The 23,906-nt window shown below is 37.3% G+C and overlaps 1 protein-coding gene across 1 annotated transcript in view; it reads right to left on the bottom strand.

The window, feature by feature from the left end:
* Nucleotides 1-23,906, bottom strand: part of LOC306870633 (multiple epidermal growth factor-like domains protein 9) — a 66,932-nt gene that overhangs the window by 30,135 nt on the left and 12,891 nt on the right. Inside the window, exon 2 of the mRNA XM_079418021.1 lies at nt 22,425-22,623. Within this exon, the coding sequence (XP_079274147.1) occupies nt 22,425-22,623 (199 nt within the window). The remainder of the gene's footprint in view (nt 1-22,424; nt 22,624-23,906) is intronic.

The raw sequence follows: 23,906 nt of genomic DNA, 5'->3' as shown, positions 1-23,906 counted from the left end.
CCTCCACAGCACAAGTCAATAACTTTGATGTTTGGCCGCACAGCCTTGTCTAGAGAGAACTCAGCCATGGCTGTAACCCATCTAATGTCTATGAAGAAAGAGAGACTCATTTGAGCAGCACGCTTCTGGCATGGGCTGGATAATGTCCTGTGAATTTCAATGTCTTCCCAAATATTAGAATTTAATTTTGAAGGTAACCATTTGATTAAAATGGATAAAAATCAGATATTATAATTAGAGCTGCAGCGTGTAATTTTTTTGTTTTAAAGTGTTTTAAACTCATGCAAGCTTAATTTGCAGAATCAACTATAAGTAAATGAGTCGAGCAATGTCTAGTTTTTGCTCAGTGAATGACTATATGCTCTGCTTGCCTAAACAATGGAAGATGGAGAGGATATTTTAGAAACCCTCTTGAAACAGTCATTATTTCTGCAAGGTATTCATGCACACTAGAGTTTTAAGCTTCAAAAGCAACACAAATGAGATGTTCCTACTGGAACAAAAGCAAACATAAAAAATGCAGAATCACACAATTTAGAACTGCACCGGTCGCAAACTCAAGCTCTTAAAAACTGGTGAGAATACACTAGCCCACTTTGCCCTGAGAGTGGAAGAATGTTGAGCTTTCCATGGCAACAACACCTCAGATCACCAGAAAGTACCCCGCTGTGATTAAACTGAAAGTCTATTACAGTATAATCACCAAGGCAACAATTCCACACAAAAGACAAGCATTAAATATGCCGTGGAAGCAAATTTAAAACCTTTCTTAAATCATGCAGCCTTTGCACTTGTCAAGATTAATTAATGAATCGTTTTAGCAAATTGTGGAAATGCTGACGGCACAGCACAGCTCATACCCACTCATTATGGGGAAAATAGACAGAATATATTAACTTTTTAAAAGCAGCAGCAGCGCAATTATTTTTGAATGCTGATATGCTCACAATGTTATTGTGCATCATTATACTCATGTTGGGTATTTAGGGATGTGCTGTTTTAATGAAATCCATTTGTGCAATACAAGTTAGTTTATAGCTGACATTCATGCACACTGTCCAGGGAAAACTGGCGGTGGTCACTGCTTTAATACTTAGCTACTTCCTTCCAGATTATTTAAGGGCAGTGCGGTTTGAGGCCTGGGTGGTTTGGAACCTCTAATGTATAACCCAGTTTTATTGCGGTAGTGGGTTATGCTGATCTCTGAATTATATGGTCAGACCCAAAGGTTTTCAGAGCAGTCAAACAACCTTCTGAAAGCTCTTGGCGTCCTGTGGTTCAGTGGTGCTAAAGCAGACTGTCATGTTCAGTTGAAGAACACATAGTCCATCCTTGTCTAGCATGCCATGTAAGAAAAGCTTTTTAGCCTCATAGAATCCGTTTTCAAGATAGATGTTTGGCCTTTCATAAACAGATGCTTTTATTCAAAGTGATCTAAAGTGCAATCGATTTTTTAAAAGAAATAAATACTTCTATACAGCAAGGATGCATCAAATTCATCAAAAGTGACAGTAAAGACTTTTACAAATAAATGCTGTTCTTTTGAACTTTCTATTGATCAAATAATCCTGAAATAAATGCATGATAGTTTTCACAAACACATTAAGCACAATAACCCTACCATAATTGTTAATAGATAATAAAAAAAAAAAACTTTCACTTACATTTCACTGCTGGTTATACTCTGTATAATTGTGTATGTGACAAATAAAAAAATAAATAAAATAAAAAAAGGATATAAAAATGGAAAAAGTGCAAATTCACCACCACCACAAAACTCCTAATAGCAGCACCTGCTGCAGATGTCATGAATTTGAGCCTTTCGGTCTTACTCTCACTCTGTTATTTCAGGGTTTATTCACGCTGAGTAAAATAGGCACACTTCCCCTGGGTCATTACAGGCAGGCCATAAATGAGCTGGTGTAATATTTGGGTATCTCCTGATCTACTTTCATTCGAATACTGCCACAGAAATACTATAAAAACATCAGTCAGCTCTCTTTCGATATTTCAGATAGGAACTACTACTATCGATTTAATGTTTAAAATGCAGACTGTTAATTGACACTGTTATTGACTGTGGTGATGTTCCAGATTATTTACTGTATCATTGAATGCCATTATCCTGCCACAATCTCTTCCAAAAATACCTTGAGTTCCTGAAAATAATAACCCAGTGTAACAGACACATAGTAAAACAGTGGATGACAGTATCTAGCTTAATGATGTGCCCTCATTCACTGGGATATTTTAGGGGCATATTTCTGATGAAGGAACTGTATGTTTGAGCCTCAACTAGAAATGCTAAAAACTAATAAACTAATGTAAACTACAGTATACATACTCAGGTAAAATGTCATCAGAAATTGACAATGGATGCCCTTTAATTCCTCATTCAAAGGAAACTGCTTTTTATATCTTAACAGTTGTAGCCATCTGATCTGAAGCAACTAATCCAAGCTTTCCGGATCACAACCAAACGTTTGTCTAATAGTAGGAAAACACCATCAACCAGCACAAGTACAAGTGACTTGGAGTGAGGGATTCCTGTACAGGCCCATCCTGATAAAAAAAGCATGAGATTTAAAAATTCCTGATTGTGTGGAGGGCAGTGGGAGGCCTGACAGAACAAAGCCACAATGTGCTTGGAGCAGAGCTGGAGACTTTTAGTAACCTCTTCTGCCTACAGGCCAGATCTAGCGAAAATGAGCGCAGAGAGCTGTCGAGGAGAAAATGAGAAGACTAAAAAGCAGGCAATTATAGAAAGGAAGTGGAAGAGTGATCATCAAAGAGGGTCTGAGCTGACTTTTAGTGAGGATCAATAGTATATAAATAGATAAACAGATTGATAAACCTACTTAATGTTTTAATTATTATATAAAAATGCTAAGAGGTTTAAGGTAGGAATAGTGCTGGGGCATAGAACATAATTAAATCCTATTTAATAATAATAATAATAATAAAAATAAACACACACACAAAAAGTTGCAACTAAATTTGAGAGGATCGCACTAGGAATAAGGTCAAAATTTCTTCTCCCTGAAAAACTTTGTATTATAATTTCCATTTTAATATTTGCTCTCACCTGGAGGAACTCAGTGAGGGGACCTTTATTTGAATGTTTAATTTATGTGAGATTAAAGTCTGCTGGGTGCTCTGCATTAATGCCACAGTGGTCGACTTCTTGAGGTTCGTGCTGATTCGAGGGGCGGCAGCAGGACAGTGAATGAGCTGGATCTGAGCCAATTTATCTGTGCAAACCCCACAGACAGGATTAGTGCTTTCTCTCTCCACGATTCTCTAACGTCTGGCCAGACATCAGAGCACACTGAGGAACCAACTAGACTTAGACAAGAAGAAAGTTAAACACTTTTGTTCCCACCCATGGTCACTTAAGACTTCTTTCTACAAAAGTGAACTGACAAAGCGTTTAGCAGTGTGTGATGAGCAATGCTTTTTCCTCCCTATCAAAAATAAACCCTTCCATTGCACTGATCTTATTTTTCCTTTGGCAAGCATCACGTTTTTTTGCCTGGCTTTTGATTAGGCCACACAGCAGGCTAAACTAATCCTCCTCACAGGCAAGAGTTATCAGCAGCCAAGTCATTTCATCTTATCCAAATAAAAACAGAAATAGAAAATGGCAAATGGAGAAAAGGAAAGAAGTAATCTCACACGCTATAGTAAAGAGTGCTCTAAGGGTATGTTATATCTTTGTTTAGTTAGGCTCACGCTGCTGGGTGTCAGTGTCTTCACACTTCTGGTTGGAGGGGAATGAAAGCCTCTGTAACAAGATTAGTAAGAAGCGCAACTGGGCTCCACCACCATTGTGTGTGGTAGTGGTTGACTGATATGGTCACTACATGTCATAGTTTTGATGACTGCTAGTGCAAAATGTGGAAAAATATATTAGGGCTGTTGATTTAACATTAAATTTAATTAATTAACTATATTTAAAAAAATAATGTGTTAAAATTAACGCAATTCATGCACCACCCCACCCTGCCCCAGCCCTATGGATATATAGTTAACTCACTGCCTATAGAATGCCAGGGAAGGGAAACAAAAAAATGACGCCAAAGAACTAGTGCTGAGGAAAGACGACTGTAGCACCACCTCGCGTTGCTTCACATCACCTGTGTAGGGGAAAAAAAACCTTGCACTAGAACACACCGGACAGACTACGGCCAACAGCCAACTAGCATGTACGCTCTGTGCTTGAGTGAGAAAACATAACTCTCCTATACCAGCAGGTGGCAGTAGTTTGTATTCGGCATTCAAACAGGGAAACCGGAAGAGCTAGAACTGTGGAAATACAAAGCAAGCAGCGCTTATTAGGGATGTCCTGATCAGGTTTTTTGTGCCCCCGATCTGAGTCATTAATGATTGATTATCTGTACCGAGGCCCGATCCGATACTTGTGTATTCTTGATGCACAATTCAAGCAGGCCTACATCAAAGTTTAGGTGGCTGAACATGCACATTTGAGCATCTTCTTTTCATTCTAAAGGTGGCTGGCAAATCTACTGGAATGCAAATACTGCCACCTATTGCATGACACCAGCCGATCAGTTAAAAAAAATTAAAAATGCTTGATCAGCTCGGTACATCCCTAGCATTTACCATTCTTTACTCCAACTACGCTCATTACTAAAGGATTTGTGTGGCTTTTTCAATCATGTCTGCTAAGGGGCAAATGGAATTGTCAGCCCTTGGTCTTCTTGTGGAGAAAGAAAGAAAGAAAGAAAGAAAGAAAGAAAGAAAGAAAGAAAGGATAGCAGGTGTCTATGCATTCCCTCTTTACTTTCGTCAGTTACATTTATTACTTGCGCGCTCATTCGCTAAGGTGAATAGCTAAATGGAGCAATTTTTCTCACTAATGAGAATCAGTCATTTGAATAAATTTGAATGAATCAAATGAATGAATCACTCAATGCGTTAAATACATTTACTGCCACCTGCTGGCAGTTTTAGTTTCTTATTTAGAGTGTCATTCCATTAAAAATTATTTCATATTTCCATATTAATAAAAAATACGAAAAAATCCATATTAATAAAAAATAATCACAGGGATAGTTCACCAACAAATTAAATTTTTTTAATATTTCTTATTAAAGCTATATTTTGTAAAGTGTATTTGATGCTTTCCTTGTATTTTGCTGGTAATTTCTGCATCAAATTTGACGAGTGACTTATTTGCAATTAAACACTATGTAATTAAGATTAAAAATTAAAAATTGTAATTGACAATAGATAACCCTAATAGATAGGTAGACAGGCAATCGCTTGTATTACAGGAACTTGTGGTACAGTATTTATACAATACAGTACTGGTACAGTATTTACATTTATATTTATGTCCATTCCTGATACCGCATACACAGAATACCCAGTGTGAATAGATGATCACTCAGCAAAGCTGGAATACAGTAATAGCAATTTACTGACAAACAATTTGAGGATTCATTCGAACATAAAATCCCAATCGACTGGGAAGAAAAGCTGTTATAAATCATAATTATGACTCTTACAGCACACTCTAGGTAGACATTGGCCTTTTGAACTAGGTGAAGGCTCGATTCATTATGCCACAACCTGATCAGAACCAGATCAACAGAAACATCCAAAATCATCAACAGAGCAAGGCAGTATAGTTAGCAAGCCTTGGGGTTTCCAAAATGATTGACAGGCTAGCACAAACTGTGTCAATATCATTTGAATAATTAAATAGTGAAATCTTATTTCATGCTCCCACAAGATCAAATATTGGTCTGCATATGAGATGTCAGGGAACAGAAAGCCTCAAGCACCCTTGCATATTGGTAGTGCTGATTTTACACTGTGGTCATTTTTACTGGCTTTGGCACTATAATATCTTTGTTTAATCTGTCCAAAACCTTAGACAGTTAAATTTTATTTAGCTAGAGGTCACAAAATTCTCCCAAATATATGTGTGGTGCAGACACAAACTGACTTTTTATCTCTATAATTACAGTAGCACAGACTCCATCAGTAATTAACTCACATAGAGTTAAACAACATGCTGCTCTTAGTGTAAAAGCTCTTGAAGGTCTGGCTATGTCGTATATTGATTTTCCGAAGGGGAAATTCATGATTGCTCAATGAAAGATGAAACACTTTCTCCACAATAGTGTGAAACAACAATGAGAAAAATGTCAAGAAACAAATGTCTATTAAATAATTTGTAACAAAGAAAATAATGGGTTTAATTTTGAAAAATGTCATGCATTATGATTCATTCTTCTGGAACTCTCTTGGCAATTACTGCGGCATAATAGTGCATCATCCCACCAGGGCCCCAGACGTCTTGCCTGGATCACATCCTCTGAAGCCATGCCAACAGAGTCATCTGATTGGATGACAATCCCTGGAAGGTCATGTCTTGACCAGTCCTTTCTCTTTGTCCTCTAGCATGAATAAAGCCTTTTCAGATTATATCAAACAGGGCTTGTTCAATTGCTCACAGTCATGGCTGCACCCAGGGAACACAGAGCTGCCGCGGACAAGAGGCCAGGCTGTAGGACGAGGGGCTGGAGCTGCAGTCATACACACAACTTTACACCATTACCTCTCCATGGCTCATGAATAGAGCCTTTAGACCTCACTGCAGACTGAACCAAAATAGACAAGGAAGAGTGTGAGGAACCGGGAGAGAAATAATAATAGACATGATGCCGACAACTGATAGACTATATAACACATTTTTTTTTTATATGGAATATATCTTACTGATATAGACTCATTTCGAGAGACTTTGCACAATTGTGGATTAACAGAAGTGGACATTATTACTGGTCATTTCCAAATGTAACATGATTGTCAAGTGGAAAATAAACCAAAAATGGTTATGGGCTAAATACTAATGTTAATTATTTCCACTATTTTGTTTATGTCTTAGTTAACATTAACAGCATTATATTAGGTTCTACATTAGATTCTAATATATTTTGGAATATATTTAGCATTATATTATCCACCCTAGACACAATTATTCACATACAGAATTTTTTCTTTCCAAAATATATTCCTCAAATATGCTAAAAATAAATAAATAAAATAAAATAATAATTGTGTTGTAACCAGCATGGCTTACTTACTATTTTTTCCCCCAAATTGAAAATATACTTGATTAAACCGTCAAAATATAGTACAAAATGTACTTCAAGAGGCAAGAAAAATACATGTCAATTAAAATACATTTTGGGTAAATGCAAAATCCAGATATAAATTATAATATTATATTATAGACAATATAAATATGTTTATGACTGATGAAATATGAGGAAAATACATAACTAAAAATAATTAAAAATGCATTTACATTAAATTTATTTATTAATATAATTTACTATTTTGTATATTAGATATACTGTAGATATACTGTATAGATAAAATATAACTAAAATACATTTTTGCTGTTCAGAAAGACTCTTCATGTTCTATTTGGCAAACAAAGAGAAGAACTATCTAATGAAAGAGTTTTTTCTCACTAGACTTATTCTCTGCATCTTTTCAAGAACAACAGAGATGATAAGAAAAAAAACAGGGGTTCAACCTCAGAGAAGAACAGAGTGTTCCTGGGTATAATGCCTCACTTCTGTTCCAGCACAGAGCACCTGCATCTCAGTCAGTGTTCAAACAGAACACAAGAAAAACACAGACCATCCACACTCTAATGTTTCCACCTGGTATGCCATGCATGCTGTTCTCACTTGACTGAGAAACAGCCACACATGCCAATACTGTATCAAACATGTGCACATTATGTGAAGAAAGGGTTTATGTCTAACATATATAACCACTTTAAAAAGAGAAAGGGAGCCCTAGATTGGTCAGAATGTCAAAAGTGAGAAATGGGTGAGAGGACACATGCAGAAAACTATGTAAAGACTTCCAAAAACATTACTGCCCACTTATGTCTAGTGCAATATAATTTCAGATTTAATCACTTTACTGGACATATTCCGCTTCATTTCCTTCAGTGCTTACGGGGATTTTACTAAGCAGGACATATTCCTCCATCAACATCCTTTTTGGTCCTGGAACAACAGTCCTATCAAGGAATCAGATTTCATAGATAGGTTCAGCATTAGGGTTATATCTGAGGCTTCAATATCATTCTTCTCCTTGATGGACTAGTTAATATTAATTAAAAGCTGGGGTTGGGGTTAGGACTATGTTAAACACTATTATCAGACTTGCATTTCACACATATGGTTTGTATAGAGTAAATGCTTTTGGAGCTTAGTCATAAGATGTTTTTCAGCGCACATCAACTGAGATGGGAAAAATAGGACTGCTTAACGACACTAAAGTGTCTGCTGACAGGGATTATAAAAGCACTGTGACAGGATTTGGATGCAAGCCTTGTGGTCATAGTGGAGGTATTACAGCGATGTCATATGTTGGCATTTTTCTGCTCTGCTGCTGTTTCAGTGGAATATCTCTTTTATTTCATTTTTACTTTTAATTTCAGGCACAAATAATCTTATAATCATGATTATAAAGATTACATCAGCATATAAAGTGGAATAATTTTGATTTAATCATCTGCTGTGGCAGCTGAAGATTTTGGCTTGTGGAAATGATAGCAGAGGCAGTCACAGAGGGTTTAATGGAGATCTGAACACAAAGACTGGCACAGCAGTGAAAACTGAAATCCCTCCCACATAATGCCCCTTCAGCAATCTGTCCCCATTCTTCTGCAGCATTGGCTAGCCATGCTCCATCAGCATCTTGTTTATTGGAAGACAGGGGAATGGAAACAGAAAAATAAGAGTGAGAGAAAGCATTAAAAGCTGTATGTGATACCATTCATGTATCTGCTGGCAGCATCTAGTGCTGGTCCTTCTACACAGCAGGACAGCAGAGAGTCTTTGAATACAACACAATACAACATATACGCATGACAATGCTGAATTAAGACTGCTCAATTCAGAAATAAAATAATGTATTGATAGCAGGGTTTTGGACTATGCAGAATTCATTTGATTGTAGCTTTTTATATAAATAAGTTCAGTTACAAAATAAGCAGTATGATTTGATTTTAAAGAGGTAGAACTAACTGCTGTATTTGTTTTTTAATGCATTTCATTTTATTAATGAAATAACCTTGTAATTTGTCATTTTTATTGTAAATTTGTAATGCCACCTATAGAAATGTTATTTAATTTATAAATTTACATGAAATTATACATTCATTCATTTTTAAGCCACTGTTGGTTTGCCAAGTAGGATGTAGCATCTTCTGTTTAGCTCTTAAGAAAACAACTTTCATCAAGTTGACAACAAACGTGCTGCAAATGCTCACAACAGCATTTGCAGTGTGTTTCTTTATTTGTTTGTGTTGTGAGCATTTGCATCACCTGCTGTCGAACTGATGATGTTTTCTTGATTTGCTGGTGCTTTTTCTATTTGCATGTGTTTTCTGAAGTTGCAGCGCGTTAAGCTCTCTCGGCCACCGTACTATACTGTGAACAAGAATTGAATGTTAAATCACACTAAATATAATGAAAAATTAAACAAAATAATATTAAAAATAAAATTAAATCAGTTTGAGTATTCCTCTGGCAGTAACTTGAGCCACGTGCTCGTGTGGACGCGAGTATAAAGTGAAGTGAAGTGAAGTGACATACTGCCAAGTATGGTGACCCATACTCGGAATTCGTGCTCTGCATTTAACCCATCCAACGTGCACACACACAGCAGTGAACACACACACACCGTGAACACACACCCGGAGCAGTGGGCAGCCATTTATGCTGCCCGGGGAGCAGTTGGGGGTTCGGTGCCTTGCTCAAGGGCACCTCAGTCGTGGTATTGAGGGTGGAGAGAGCGCTGGACATTCACTCCCCCCACCTACAATCCCTGCCGGCCGGGGACTCGAACCCGCAACCTTTCGATTACGAGTCCAGTTCTCTAACCATTAGGCCACGACTACCCACGACTAAAGCAGGCTTTAACTGTCATGCAGTATAAGCGTGCTGCTATTCAGCTTCCACACGCAGCATAAACACTTGAAAATACACACATTTAATATTGACATGTAATATAGAGCGGCCAACTTATTTTAAGATAGTAAAATAAAAATAAAAAAAAGAGAAAAAAGAGACTGTCTTTGAGTGAGTCTTTCAACCGTTCATTCAACTGCACGTTCAAAAACGCTGATTCATTCAAAGAGAGATGTAATTAAACACTTTGTTGAAATCATTTTAACTTTGAGCGCCGATTTTTAAAGGCTCCGCTGACCAGCAATGCATCGATGCTAAGACAGATTTCGCTTTCCTTGGACATGACAACCTGTTTTCACAAATATACATGACTCGGCCTGAAGGACAGACTCGGGTAATCGCACGCGCTCAGTCGATCTCTCTCTCATTCGCTGTCTGTTTAGGCATTAAGTGCATATTTACTGAGCCTCTGTACAAAGCAGCATGGTACACATTGTTATCATTACTAATATTCAGAACACATGCACGAAATGTAAAACGAGAAGGGTATAACCTTAAGATTATTATTATTATTTGGTCAAAAGAAAACACTGAAATAGCACGGTTGCTGCATTCCACTGTGGTTATGCTCGTCAATAGCGCGGTATTGCGATATGGCAGTTATCGCGACAGCCCTACTGTGGGCTTTGGTTAAACCACCCTGAACTCATATTAGGTCAGTCTGCAATGTGGTCATTGTTTTTACTCCCACACCACCCCCTCAAAAGTCACCACTGCCCAATACATGAACAGAAACAGGCTTTCAGTATGACAATTCTTGGTAAAGTTCTTAAGTACAGCTAATGCAAATTTCATTTGCTGGTCACAACAACTACACAAAAAACAGAGAAACCAAACAAGATCCAATTAGATTATATGAAGACTACATGTTCTTTATTGATTTATTTGACATGCAAAAAACTACACTACTGTTCAAAAGTTTGGGGTCGATTATATTTTAAAATGTTTTAAAAAAAATGTTTCATGCTTACACTGTTCACAGTATTACTGTATAATACTATTAAAATTTTGAAAAAAAAGTTTTTTAAATATATATTACAAAGCAATTTATTCCTCTGAATAATGAATTTTACTCCAGTTTTCACCATCACATGATCTTTCAGAATTTGTGTGGATATTATTTTTTTTTTGATGAAAGATCAAAAGGACAGCATTTATATGAAATGTCATTTTTTACAATTTAAAAGGTGCACTAAGCAATATTTGAAAAACGCTTTTGAACATAGTGTTGGACCAAGTCCCAAAACACACTTGTAGCCAATCAGTAATAAGAAGTGTGTCTAGTAATGATAGAGAGAAGAGATCGCTCAGTTTAAGTGCACAGGATGGATATTAGCAGATTGACTACAGATAGAAAGAGATGGCAGATAAAAAAAAAAAATAAGAGGCAGGACCCGCGGAAATATCAGAGCAGCTTTCCAGCGGTGGAGAGAATTCAAGGAGCGGGAAGGCCTGGAATCTTAGGCAGAGGTTGCACGGTTTCTTCTTGAAAGGTGAGTAACGTTGATTTTGCACTGTTTCACATAATTTATCTGTGCTGGCTTTTGCTTGAATATGCTTGTGTGTCATCTTCGCTTGTTTCTGTGATCGTCGTTGCCATGGTTGTGTACATATGTGTGGGGTGGAGATCAAAATAGGGGCAAGGTCCTGATGGGGTATGGGTGTGCTTGTTTTGGTGCTTTCAGATATCAACACTGTTTGGCAAAATTTGCTTAGTACACCTTAATGCATTCTTGCTGAATAAAAGTATTCTTTAATTCAATCCTACTGACCCCAAATTTAGCATTTTGAATCTTTTTATTAGGGATGGCTTTAATCATTTTTAAATGAAATTTTATTACCGTATTTATTCAGTGTCTTGTAATGGCTATACAGCTGAGAGGGTCTAAACGGTCTATTTCTATCCCACAATCCACTTGAGCATCCACCCCAGTACTTGATCTTCCCGGTCACATATAAGCCCTACCCAATTACCTCCAGTCTAGTGCATCTGCATCTACTGTACTTCCAGCATAAAATATGTGGGATCTCAAGGTTTTCCAGAGTATGATTGATTCATCACAGATTTACTAGTAATCTCCATAATGATCCCCATCCAGGTAACCGATCTGCACAGATTGCCATCCCACCCTCTGCTTTTTCTGCAGTGTCTGGAGCACAAGGCTGGCTAGGGAGAAAGAATAAAAAGAAAAGGATGTGGAGTGTTGTGTTGACGGCTGCACTTGCTGGGGAACAGCGGGGAGGGCTGATTCACTACAAGGGTCACAAATTTGTCCTCAGTGTAAAAGTCTATCATAACCTGTGTACTTCGATATGCTGTCTAATCAGCAGTTTAGGGCTGTAAATCCAAATCAAAGCATTCAAAATCAAGCTTAAACCGGTAAATAAACAAAGTTAAAACAGAAAAGAAATATTATGATTCTCTAACTCACTAATGAAATAAGTACATTTGTAACACTGATCATGTGACTCTTTGTACAGACGGTCAGATGTTCCTGCTTCTATTAAAGCGCAAGATGCTCTTCATCCCAAATTATGCTGAACAACATGATGATCAGACACAAATATAATGCAGCGGTTACAGAGTACAGAGTAACCGAGTACAGCGGTTATTAAAACAAAAAGCTGACAAACCATAAACATTACCAAATACCATAATTACATGGTAATTTTTCAATTTAACTTTTCAGTCATGTTGTTCTGATAATAAACAATGAAAAAAAGAAAAAACTAATTAAAAAGGCAAAGCATTTTTTACTATTAGAACAAAGTTAAGGAGAAAGAGTGCAAAAACAGGAGGAATGAAAATTGGAAGAGAGAAGCAGAAGTGAGAAGTAATAAAAAGGGAACAGGATGTGGTGGTGTTCTGAAGGAAACTTTTTGAGCTGTCACTCGAGAAGTGACACCATACTATCAGGCAGCAGAGACTTGACCTCTGCTATAAATACTAGAACAACACTGTATGCACATAGTCAAACTCACCACAACAACTGCCTCACATTATTTCTTATTTTCAGTCTTCACCACACACACACACTCTTATTTTCAGTCTTCACCACACACACACACACACACACACGCACACACACGCACACACACACACACATTATGATCAGACTGGAGTCACAAATAGCAATTTTCATCTTATTTAAATGTTCGTTTTCCTCACATGAACCACACCAGAACTCCTACACACAATTTTTAAGAAACTATCAGTTTCACTTTCTCTGTATTTTGCGGTTTTGTTTTTATTTTATTTTGTATTATTATTATTATTATTTTATTATTATAAATTTTCCCTTTAATTGCAAAAAAAACGCAATTAAAAAAAAGAAAGAAACTTTCAGTTCACTTCCCCAAATAAGGGGGAATAAATCAAATACATTAATTTTTAAAAAAATATTTCTCTTCTTATAATGTAGTTTATAATCTATAAAGTAGTTTTTGTCTCTGAAACAACTAAAGTTAAGTTTTATATGACCATTTTCTATCTTCTTTCTAAGCCTAAATCAGTCCGGTTTCTTAATATTAAAATAAACTTCAGCCACTCTTTCCTAAATTTGGGAAAGCTCTTTTTCTGAAAAATGTATTAATTGTAATAAAAATAATAAAAGATTACCCACAGTTTCTATTTTAAATGTCCAACACTGAACATTACTTGTATCAATAAATCATCATTATGTTGAAGGGAAGCCTAAAAGGGCAAATGGAAATCAGAATAGACTATTAACCATAGTAATTTCTACTAGAAAACCCTCTGAGCAGCCGTTCTACATTGAGACTATTAGATGTGTAATCCTGTTTGTGGGTAATCGGTCACACTTCAGCATTTCTCAGATTATGTTTTATTGTCTCTTAACCTAACAAGATTGTATCAGGACAGAGTTGTCGTGTAAATCCCCTTATTAAAATGTATTTTTCAACTCATGTGTGTCTTGTTCTGCTTCTCAGTTTTACAAAGAGATGAACTAAAATAGACTTACAAGCTTTTATTTTCTAAAAATATGCTTCCTTGTTCACATGAACACAGAGTCAGATACACTCATAACTTATGTATAAAAAGGAACTATATGTGCATGTTGCAACCCACAAACTATCATAATTAGCTGCACTTGGGTCCATCACACAATAGATCATATTACATGTGGCTTCAGTCCTATCGGCAACATGATTAGAAGTCAGATTCAAACACAAATGTGAAGCCTGATAACACAAGCTCATGATAGGAGGTCAGGAAATAAAGTCATAAAAGGTACCATGCTGTTATAGTGTGAAGTTTCCAATTTTGAATACAAACTTCTAAATGAATAAATGTAATGGGTGAATGCTTTATATGCCTGTTTCTGTCTAAGTGACCGGCTTTGACCACAATAAACTACAGTATGCTATGGACAAGAGGTAACGACGATTAACTGAAGATCTGCATTAACAAAATGTCCTCAATTAAGACCGAGTCAGTGTGATATATTGTTATGACTTTAGCCCGCTGGGGTGGCTGAGGTGATTGGCATATGAGCTATGAGTGAGTGAGGCTCCTGTAATTGGCTTCTTATTTTCAGAAGAAACATTTCCACTGAGGTTAGGAAGTGAAGGCTAAGCCGGAATTCAGGAATATCTAGGCAGAGTAGGAAGTGTGGATTACCTACAGTGATGTTTTCAAATGTAGTGTGTGACGTGTGTATGCGCATGTTGCTGGAATGGAGAAAACTGCGAGGTGGGCCTCACATAAAAATGAGCCCATTTATCCAAAAAGAAAGAAGCACAGAGAGAGAATGACTGAGGACTTTCTGTCTTCAGATAGTTTGATTTCCCTCCAAATGAATACATAAAACAGATGAGTTGATGTAATATTCTGTTGTGTGAGGAAACTAGCAATAAATCATGGCAAGTAAACACAAATGTCTCTTGTGCATATTTGAGAATGGCAGAAGTCGTCACACTAGGATTTAGGCATTAAATCCAGATGGGCCAGGAGTGTGTTAAGAAAAATACACAAACATTAATGAGTGTAAAAGAGATATTTATAAATTAGAGTCATTCATTCAATTGCTCAACCCTTTAGGTTACATATAACATGATACACATTCTTTTATTTTTTTATTTTTAAATAAATCAATATTATCAGTATAATTTTTTTATATATTTGTATAATATATCTGCAATGAGCTTGTGGTGGAGATGACCTAAAGTTTTACTGGATTCAAAAAAATAAATAAAAGGAGAGTTTTAAGTTTCACTTAGTCCCGGTGAAGGTTTGGTACTTTTGCAGCTAACCACTTCAGACTGTGTGTGTGTGTTTTTTTTTTTTTTTTCTCTATTCTGTCACCGATGGAGTTCTGGTTCCTTGCTGCTGTCGCCTCTGGCTTGCTTAGTTGGGGACGCTTCATTTCCAGCGATATCGCCGACCTTATTGCAAAGACACGATTCAAACTTATTGACACTTTATTTTCCTTTTTTTTGATATTGTGCAGTGCTTTGACACAATTTGCATTGTAAAAAGCGCTATATAAGTAAGGGTGACTTGACTTGACTTGACTTGTGTGTGCACAGGAAGAATACCCAACAGAACTGAAATAAAGCTTTCTACATGAACAAAGATAAACACAAAATGAAATGTACAAAAAAAAAACTCAAGTTCGTTTTCAGGATTTGAGGATCATTTCTGTACAAACACACATACACAAGCGCACACCAGAAACACTGAGTGCATTCATTCACTCAAACATGCAGACTTTCTCTCCACAGGATATCTAAAGGCAAACATGGCAGCATGTGTGAATGTGGGTCATGGGCGGTTGATTCTGTCCACTGTCTGGGCGCCTGTCTAAGCACAGAGATGTGCCATGCCCAGCTAATCACTGGCATTACACACACACACACACTTTGAGTCCCATTTGACCCCTTTGTGTTGAGTGGAATATCCAAGGAGATCTTACTCATACACACTGGTCATTGTACGTTTTGTACGTTTGTAAGTTTGCTTACACTCTTTAGAAATCACCCAAGACTTCAACAGTTAATTGGGTTAATTCATTCATTAACAATAATGAATTAGACAAGTGTTTATAGATGTGATGAGCTATGTACAACTACTAAAAATCACCTTTGCACCAGTTATTCAAGTCAATACAAAAATGGCTCAGAAAACCAAAGATAGTTCTGAAAAATGTTCTAGAATCATATGCGCACACTTGCTTTAATAATTTGTTTTTAATACAAAGAAATTCATACACTTTGAATTTTGACTTAAGTATACAAATACAATTTTTTTTGGTGATGTGACACCGGCAACTAAAATGGCAACAAAGCAAAAGCTTAAATTCACAACATGCCATCAGATTTATTAAACAGTATCAAAGAAAGGGGCAAATAAAGAATAGGATCAGACAGTGTAGCATGTTTTACTCCCCATTGCATGCTTGAGTGTAAATCAAACAGTAAGCCTCCATATAAGGTGCATGTCCCAACCACACATGAACACATACGGCAATATGTTACTTTGAAGGCAAGGCACATGTCCTACAATAAAGCACACCTACTGTACATTAAATCCAAAGGACAGAATAAACTCAGCATATTCAGAGGCTAAATATGTTAGAATGTCACTCTCTGGCCCAGATTTTACTTACATTCAAGTTCCTGTTTTCCATGCCCCAATAAGATACACACAAACGCAAACTGCCAAACACTGCAGGAAATTCTTCTCTCATAGGTGGTGACCTCCACTCTATTCCCATTTGCTAATCTTTTTTACAGGTTGAAGGGTGCTTCTCTTTTCAGTTGCTATGCAACAAATGCATTTACTATGCCAATAAACAATATGCAACACTTTTTAATTTAGAAACACAAACAGTGGAACTCACAAACATCAAGTCCCAATATGCATTGCAATCATTGATCTTTCTCTACCTCTCCTCTGACACAAATAATAAAACAGCGCACAAACTCTCCTTCACAAATGCCTTCTATGGTCTTTTTTCCGCTGAAGTCTGGCTTCAGGTAAGATGTATACATAATGGGCCATAATGGGCGATATTGAGCAGGGCTCATCTCATTTACTCTCTCCATGCTATCAGGCGGTACTTAATTGTGCATGTCATTTATATAAATCGCTCTGTAATTTTTTTAGGCTTAAACACACTGAATTCTGCTACATCTGTTTCTTGAAATATGGAATGATGATTTACGAATATGTTCCTGCATCTGCATATACATAAATCTGAGTAGTAAGCGATTTTGTGTGTGTGTTTGTGTGTGTCTTGACATCCTGAGAGTATTGCCTTCTTCTTAAGTAGCTTCAGAAGAGACATTTTTTTCCCTCTGCTATTTACAGAAATAGCCGGACGCAATGTTTGTCTAGGTACACTCTAATAAGTGAACCTTAGGAAGTAATTCAGTGGAATGAATGCAGAAGTATATGAGAACAAAGGGCTCGAAGGCTTTTGTTGTTGCAATACCACCAACAGTCAGCCAGTTCCAGCAAATGTGGATTGGCACTTTAAAAATTAGGGCTGGGTATTGTGACCAATTCTGCGATTCGATTCGATTCTTATTTTTATGGTTTCGATTCGATTCGATTTCGATTCGATATCGATTAGCTATCAATATTTCATTTAAAATGTTAGTTTTGCAGACATGGGATCCATATTTTGATATAAATGCTGGTAACTGAAACTCTCCTACTTAAGTTTATTACTGAAATACACATCTACATTAATAATAGGGTGCACACAGTTGTTTTTTTTAGTGGAGCAATTCGAAAGATAAGTGAAGTGACATTCAGCCAAGTATGGTGACCCATACTCGGAGTGCAATGGCCAAGCCTCGCACTGGGTGAACCGCCTTCTTGATCATGGTGTCTCCCCTGCCAGGTAAGTATATCTATAGATGGTGACACCTTCAGGACCAGAGGTGAATATTCATATCCTCTTACTTCACGTACGTTCATGCAAGTGCATTAAGAATCGATTCGGGGATTTCCCGAATCGATATCGTTGCGTTAAACTGAAGATCGATTAAAATCGGAGAATCGATATTTTTTACCCAGCCCTATTAAAAATGTCCCAAGACACCTTCATCAGAGGAAAACAAGGGTTGCTGGCATCAGAAAGACACTGGCATGAGCAACAAAAAAGCAGGGAGCTCTGGCATACTTGGCTGTGAAGCACAAAAACAAACAAGATGTGACACATCAGAGTCTTAGTGTTACTAAATGTCTGAACTGCTTTTGATGCAAGAATATTTTTAGCTTTGAATACTGTTTTTTCTTTGACAACTGCAGTAGAAGGCTAAATTGTGGTAAAGCAGGCCATAGAGGGAAAAAACATATCAACAGCACAGTTCTTCCACAACAGACCCAGATAGGCTATATTAAAAAAAAAAAGAGAGAGAAGAAAAAAATCAATTGAAAAATTATGTCTGCGGAGAGAACTGCTGGAAATCTAAAGTTACTTTTGATTGTATTGAACAACAACCACTTTAAGTCTGGAGACTTTTTTGCAGGGAACACAGCTTTACAGCAGTCAATGTGACCGAATTACAGGGAGGTTTTCTTTACTTTCTTAATCTGTCTGGCAAACAGCATACCACAGCACCCTCAGATAGCAGATTTTCCTCTGTCTGTGCTCTATATGGGCTACATCTAATTATAGCGTGAGTCCTTACAATATCAGCAGAGTTTAATATAATGACTTGAGGCTCACTGTAAATATCTGTGGTTGAAAATGTCCCTTATAACCTAATGGCAGCAATGCAAGTCAGAAAGTGGAGCGCTGTCAAGTAGTAACAACACATTGTAAGTTTTCTTTTAAAAACTGGCTGATTAGAGAGCAGTTTCGTGGTTTCTCTCACAATGGTGGAAATCACAGACAGGGATGAGGACATCGGTCCAGAGTCAGTGTGAGAGTAAGTGAAGCACAAACTCTGGTTCAATCAGCATTCCCCAAACGCTCCGGGTCAGCCAGGAATGTGAAAACTACCAATTTCCACAGGATCAGACTTCCACATCCAAATCAGGGCTAGCAGTTTTTCTTTACTTTGTTTCAGCTTGCCTTTGGTCTTACAGCTCAGGAAATAGCTTGAGGTTTGGGTCATGACCAGAGCAGAGCTCTCTAAAGCTATACGGCCTTCAGTCACTGCAACAGAACAAATGACTAACACAGAAACACGATACATACATTACATGCAGAATGAAAATTGTACACAGCTACAATTGTCTGTTATTTAGTTTTCCTAATTAGTATTTCCATAATAAATTAGGGCTAAAGGTTGACAATATCGCTTTTCAATTTTAATCAGTCTTTATTTTGATGAACCAATATGGGTCAAACTTTATTTAAGATCCAGTTCACACAATTAACTATTAACTATGACTTTTGCCTCAGTAAACTCCTAATGACTGCTTAGTAATAGTTAATAAGTTAGTTGTTAAGTTTAGGCATTGGGTAGGATTAAGGATGTGTAATATGGTAATGCAGAACATGTGCTTTATAAGTACTAATAAACAGCCAATAAGCTAGTAATATGCATGCTAATAAGAAACTAGTTAATAGTGAGAATTGGTCCCTATACTAAAGTGTTACCCCAATATCGATTCTCAAATGCCAAGATCAGCCTTGTGGTCTATGCCGTTTCCTGCTGATGTGTGAACAAAACTTCACTAAACATTATTTGTCATTTATACATCATCAAATAAATCACAATAAGTTTTGTGCTTTGTTACTTTTGATATTAAACCAAGTCTCAGCTTTCAAATTCTGTCAATTTTACCATGAGAGCCAAACAATAAATGTCATTTTGTTACTCGTTAATGTGGAGCGACAACTCCCTGTAGCCAAATTAGTTGGTATTCTAAACATTCTACACTAGGGCTGTGCAATTAATCGCATGCGATTGTCATGCAAATATCGTCAGTAAAGCTGGTTATTTCACATTCATAATCGAATGCGATTCGTCCGCGATTATGAGCGCGATATTGCCTAGCTTGTCAGTGAACTATGGCTCGGTGTAGTAAATGCCGCTCCATTTGAAAGCATGTGATGGCGATTTACTGCCAATCACGGAACCGGCTTTACACACTTGAACTGATCATCTTTTTCTCTTTACTACTAATTACAGCATGAAAGAAAAACTAAAAAAACAGGAGGTATGTTGATTAAAAAAAAAGTACATTCATATTGACCAGCAGCTACTGGTCAATAATATGCTGTTTGCCGACAGTTCGCAAATGCAGAGCTTCAACTAGACACAGCTTCTTTGTCATATGGTAACATCTAGACTTGTGTAGTGTACCGCAAATCGTGGGCTTCCCCTCCTCCACAAACCATGAGATGGGGCCCCATCCACAAGTAGTGATGTCATGCTCAAGCGATGTAAATGTTAAAGCACTCAAATAAACTATGATACAAACACGATGGACACAATTCTATGAATGGAACACCATTCTCTAATCTTTCCTTCGCTTCACAGGGAAGCAGTTGGACTGACAAAGGCTGTCTTCACACTGCCGCTCGGTCATGTCATTCAGCACAGTTTTCGTTTTCTGTGTGAATCAATAATAAACATTCAAATGTGTGATGTATTGATTGTTTCTTGCTACTCTAAAATACGTTTAGGCTGCATACAGTGTACTTGATGCTTTTATGTGACTTCTGTGGGAAGCAGAATCATTCTACATAGCAAATTTAAGCATAATAAAATTGGCTGTGAGTGGCATTTGGGTCAGGGCCCCCACTCACAGTGGGGCTGCTAGGGTGTCTTGTATGCCGGTGTGTGCAGCATGAAAGCCTAAAGCATGAAATATGCATCTACAGCACCTTGGGTTAATGACCTGTCACTTTTATTCTGTATTTTGATGGATGCTGTGATCTGTGATTAAGTATGGCAAAGTATTCTCAGCATGGACTCATTACTCATTACTAAGTAGCAAATGACACAAACATTCACATGCACTTTTCTTGAATATCTTAACATTTTAGACTCTTAATGCTTGTCCCAATTGCATGTTTCTTACCCTGAAAAGCACATACTACTCAAACACGACAGACACAGCAGGCTTTTATGAATGACAGATTGGGTACTGTAATGGAAGCTCTCAACAGCAAGTGTTCGGAGAGGGAATGCTGTGAATTATGATGCCTTTCTCAATGTCAGGGGAAGCAGAGGGGGGCTGCAGTCTTTGAGCCCACTCCAAATCAAACACAAGCGGATGGCTAGCTCTCGCATGACTGCGGCTATCCCGTTTCCATCTGCAGCCGTCTGCTGTGGGAAAGCTATAATTACTTAGCGTGTGGAGTCACTAACTTTACCCTTGCTCTCTCAAGTCTACTTTACACATACAGATGTATGTATATAGAGAGACACTGTCAACATATTAGTACACTTCATGCACATGTATGTACAGATATGGAGAAGACATTATCAACTGTTTGAGTTATTACTGTGGAGCATAAAACAAACATCAAACAAGAATGTCATTGTGGATGCTGTGATAGATAAACAGATAGATAGATGGATAGGTGGATATATGGAGAGATGGATGGAAAGATGGATAGATGGACAAGTAGATGGATAGATGGATAGATACTGCAAATATTTATATTTCCTTTTCCAGTTGGTTATGTAATATGATGAAGTGTAATGTTGTGAATTAAACAGTGTCACATTTCTAAGAATGTATGGCGGTTTGCTATGACAATATTAGGCTTCTGTGCCCTAACTGTATAGCTACAATCTAATACAAACAACTGGTGCACAAAACAACAAGTTATGACACTATGACACACCTACAAACATGCTCAGACAAGATACATGCAGGGGAATGTAGTCGGGGAAGGTTACTCAAGAGACTCATATCATAAAGAGGCTCACTGGGAAAAACCACAGACGGTTGACAGGTGACATCCTGTTACAATGATACAATAAGTGTGACATGATTGCAACAGTTTGGCAGGAAGCTGACAAAGTCGAGGGGTAGGGAAAATCCAGCAGCCACTCTACTGCAGTGCAGAGAACGATCTCTCCATACCTGCTGACTGCATTCATGCAGATGTCAAATTAAGGACAAACATGAGATATACGGCAAGTACAGCTTTACACTATGAGCCAGAATCAGACAGACGCAGGAAATGAAACATGAAATGCTACCAGACAACAAAGACACACAGCTCATAGTTAGGATTGATGAAGCTTCTCTAACATGCTGACATTTACTGCATATGACATTTCAAGAATATATTATAAAGCAGGGAACATTGCTATTAAATACTTTTATTCAAATCCTACATACTTTTGTAAAGAGGTTGCTGAGGAAATTTTCCACCAAGTCATCATGATACCCATAGTTCTGAATGAAACAAGGGTGATGTGATTTGTGTGACAAGAGCAGATACTCACCTATTGCAGAGTTGACTCACGGCTCCATAGGAGTGACAATCACAGGCCTGACAGCCGCTGGTTCCGTTGGTGAAATACGCATCAGCACATTCATCACAACGCTGCCCTGTGTATCCAGTTAGACATAAACACTGACCTGTGACAGAGTCACAGGTATCTTGGTCCTCAGAACCCTCAACACTACAGTTGCACTGATGTCCTGTATGAGAGAGAGAAGAGAGATTAACATGTTAGCTTTTCTTTTCAATGTTAAATATGTAAGATTTTAACATCTTGGTGACAATTTTTCTCAGCAGATGACGAAATGAATCATATGAGACAACATTGGTGTTTATAAAGAGCCTTTAGTAAGGTTTTTTTTTTCTAATATTTCACTGGTTCTTCTGTGTCCAGTGGTCTTGTTCTTCATATACTGACAACTATTAGCATGGATGCATAACATTTGTTTATTAATAGGATAGCTTAGCCAAAAATTATAATTGTGTCAATAATTACTCACTCTGATGTTGTTATAAAACCTGAACACATGACTTTCTTCTGTGGAACTCTCAGAGTCTCAAATAGTTTATGTTGCTTCATACAGTTAAAGCACATCTTAAAAATTACTCCACATCACTTGTCAGAGGAACGGACTGAAACTGAAGTCATTGTTCAATGAAAATTTTGGTTACACTTCAGAATAGGTAACACTTGTTAACTATTAACTACGACGTTTCCCTCAATAAATTATTAATTTGCTGCTTATTAATAGTTAGTAAAGTAGTTGTTAAGTTTAGGTATTGGGTAGGATTAGGGATGTAGAATAAGGCATTAATATGTGCTTAATTAGCATTAATACATGGCTAATATATGCATGCTAATAAGCAACTAATAGATGTAACCGTAAAATAAAGTGTTACCAAAATTTCACTTTACAGATGTGGTCAACTTCTTTTTTGCTCAATGGAAGAAAGTCATGTGTTCCAAAAGACACGAGGCTGAATAAAAGATAATTTGTGCAGTCATTGTGCTTGTTATTGCTTTTTTAAAATGTACTTGTTAATGGTTTATCAACTAGTCTGAACATTTGTTAAAACCACTATATAATGTGAACATATTGTTGCTATTATTAGTAACTTGACACTTGACACTGCAGAGCCCATAGGGGCCAACCCTGAACGTACCTTTAATGCTTGAAGTATGAATTTTTGCAAGAGATTCAATCAGTAAGTGGTAGTGGTAAAGCACAATCTCATTTGGGCCCCTACACATTTGGTATCATCAGAAGAACCCAGCACAAAGAAAGTGGGAATTTTTTCAAAGCTGCAGGTTGCCACTTTCCAGTGCCGACACAGTAGGGGAATATAACAGAAAATATGGTGCTGAAATCTCTCTCAAAGAAACTGTACATGTAAAACAGTAACATTATAATTCAAATAGCACACCTAATGGAAATGATATGGAAAGTGCTCATAGCCAGTGGGGTGACTGCACCTACAGGGG

This window comes from Barbus barbus, assembly GCF_936440315.1.
Source record: "Barbus barbus genome assembly, chromosome: 6".
NCBI classification, from domain to species: Eukaryota; Metazoa; Chordata; class Actinopteri; order Cypriniformes; family Cyprinidae; genus Barbus; species Barbus barbus.
The sequence above is the reverse complement of the archived record's forward strand: the minus strand, read 5'-3'. Positions and strand labels throughout refer to the sequence as shown.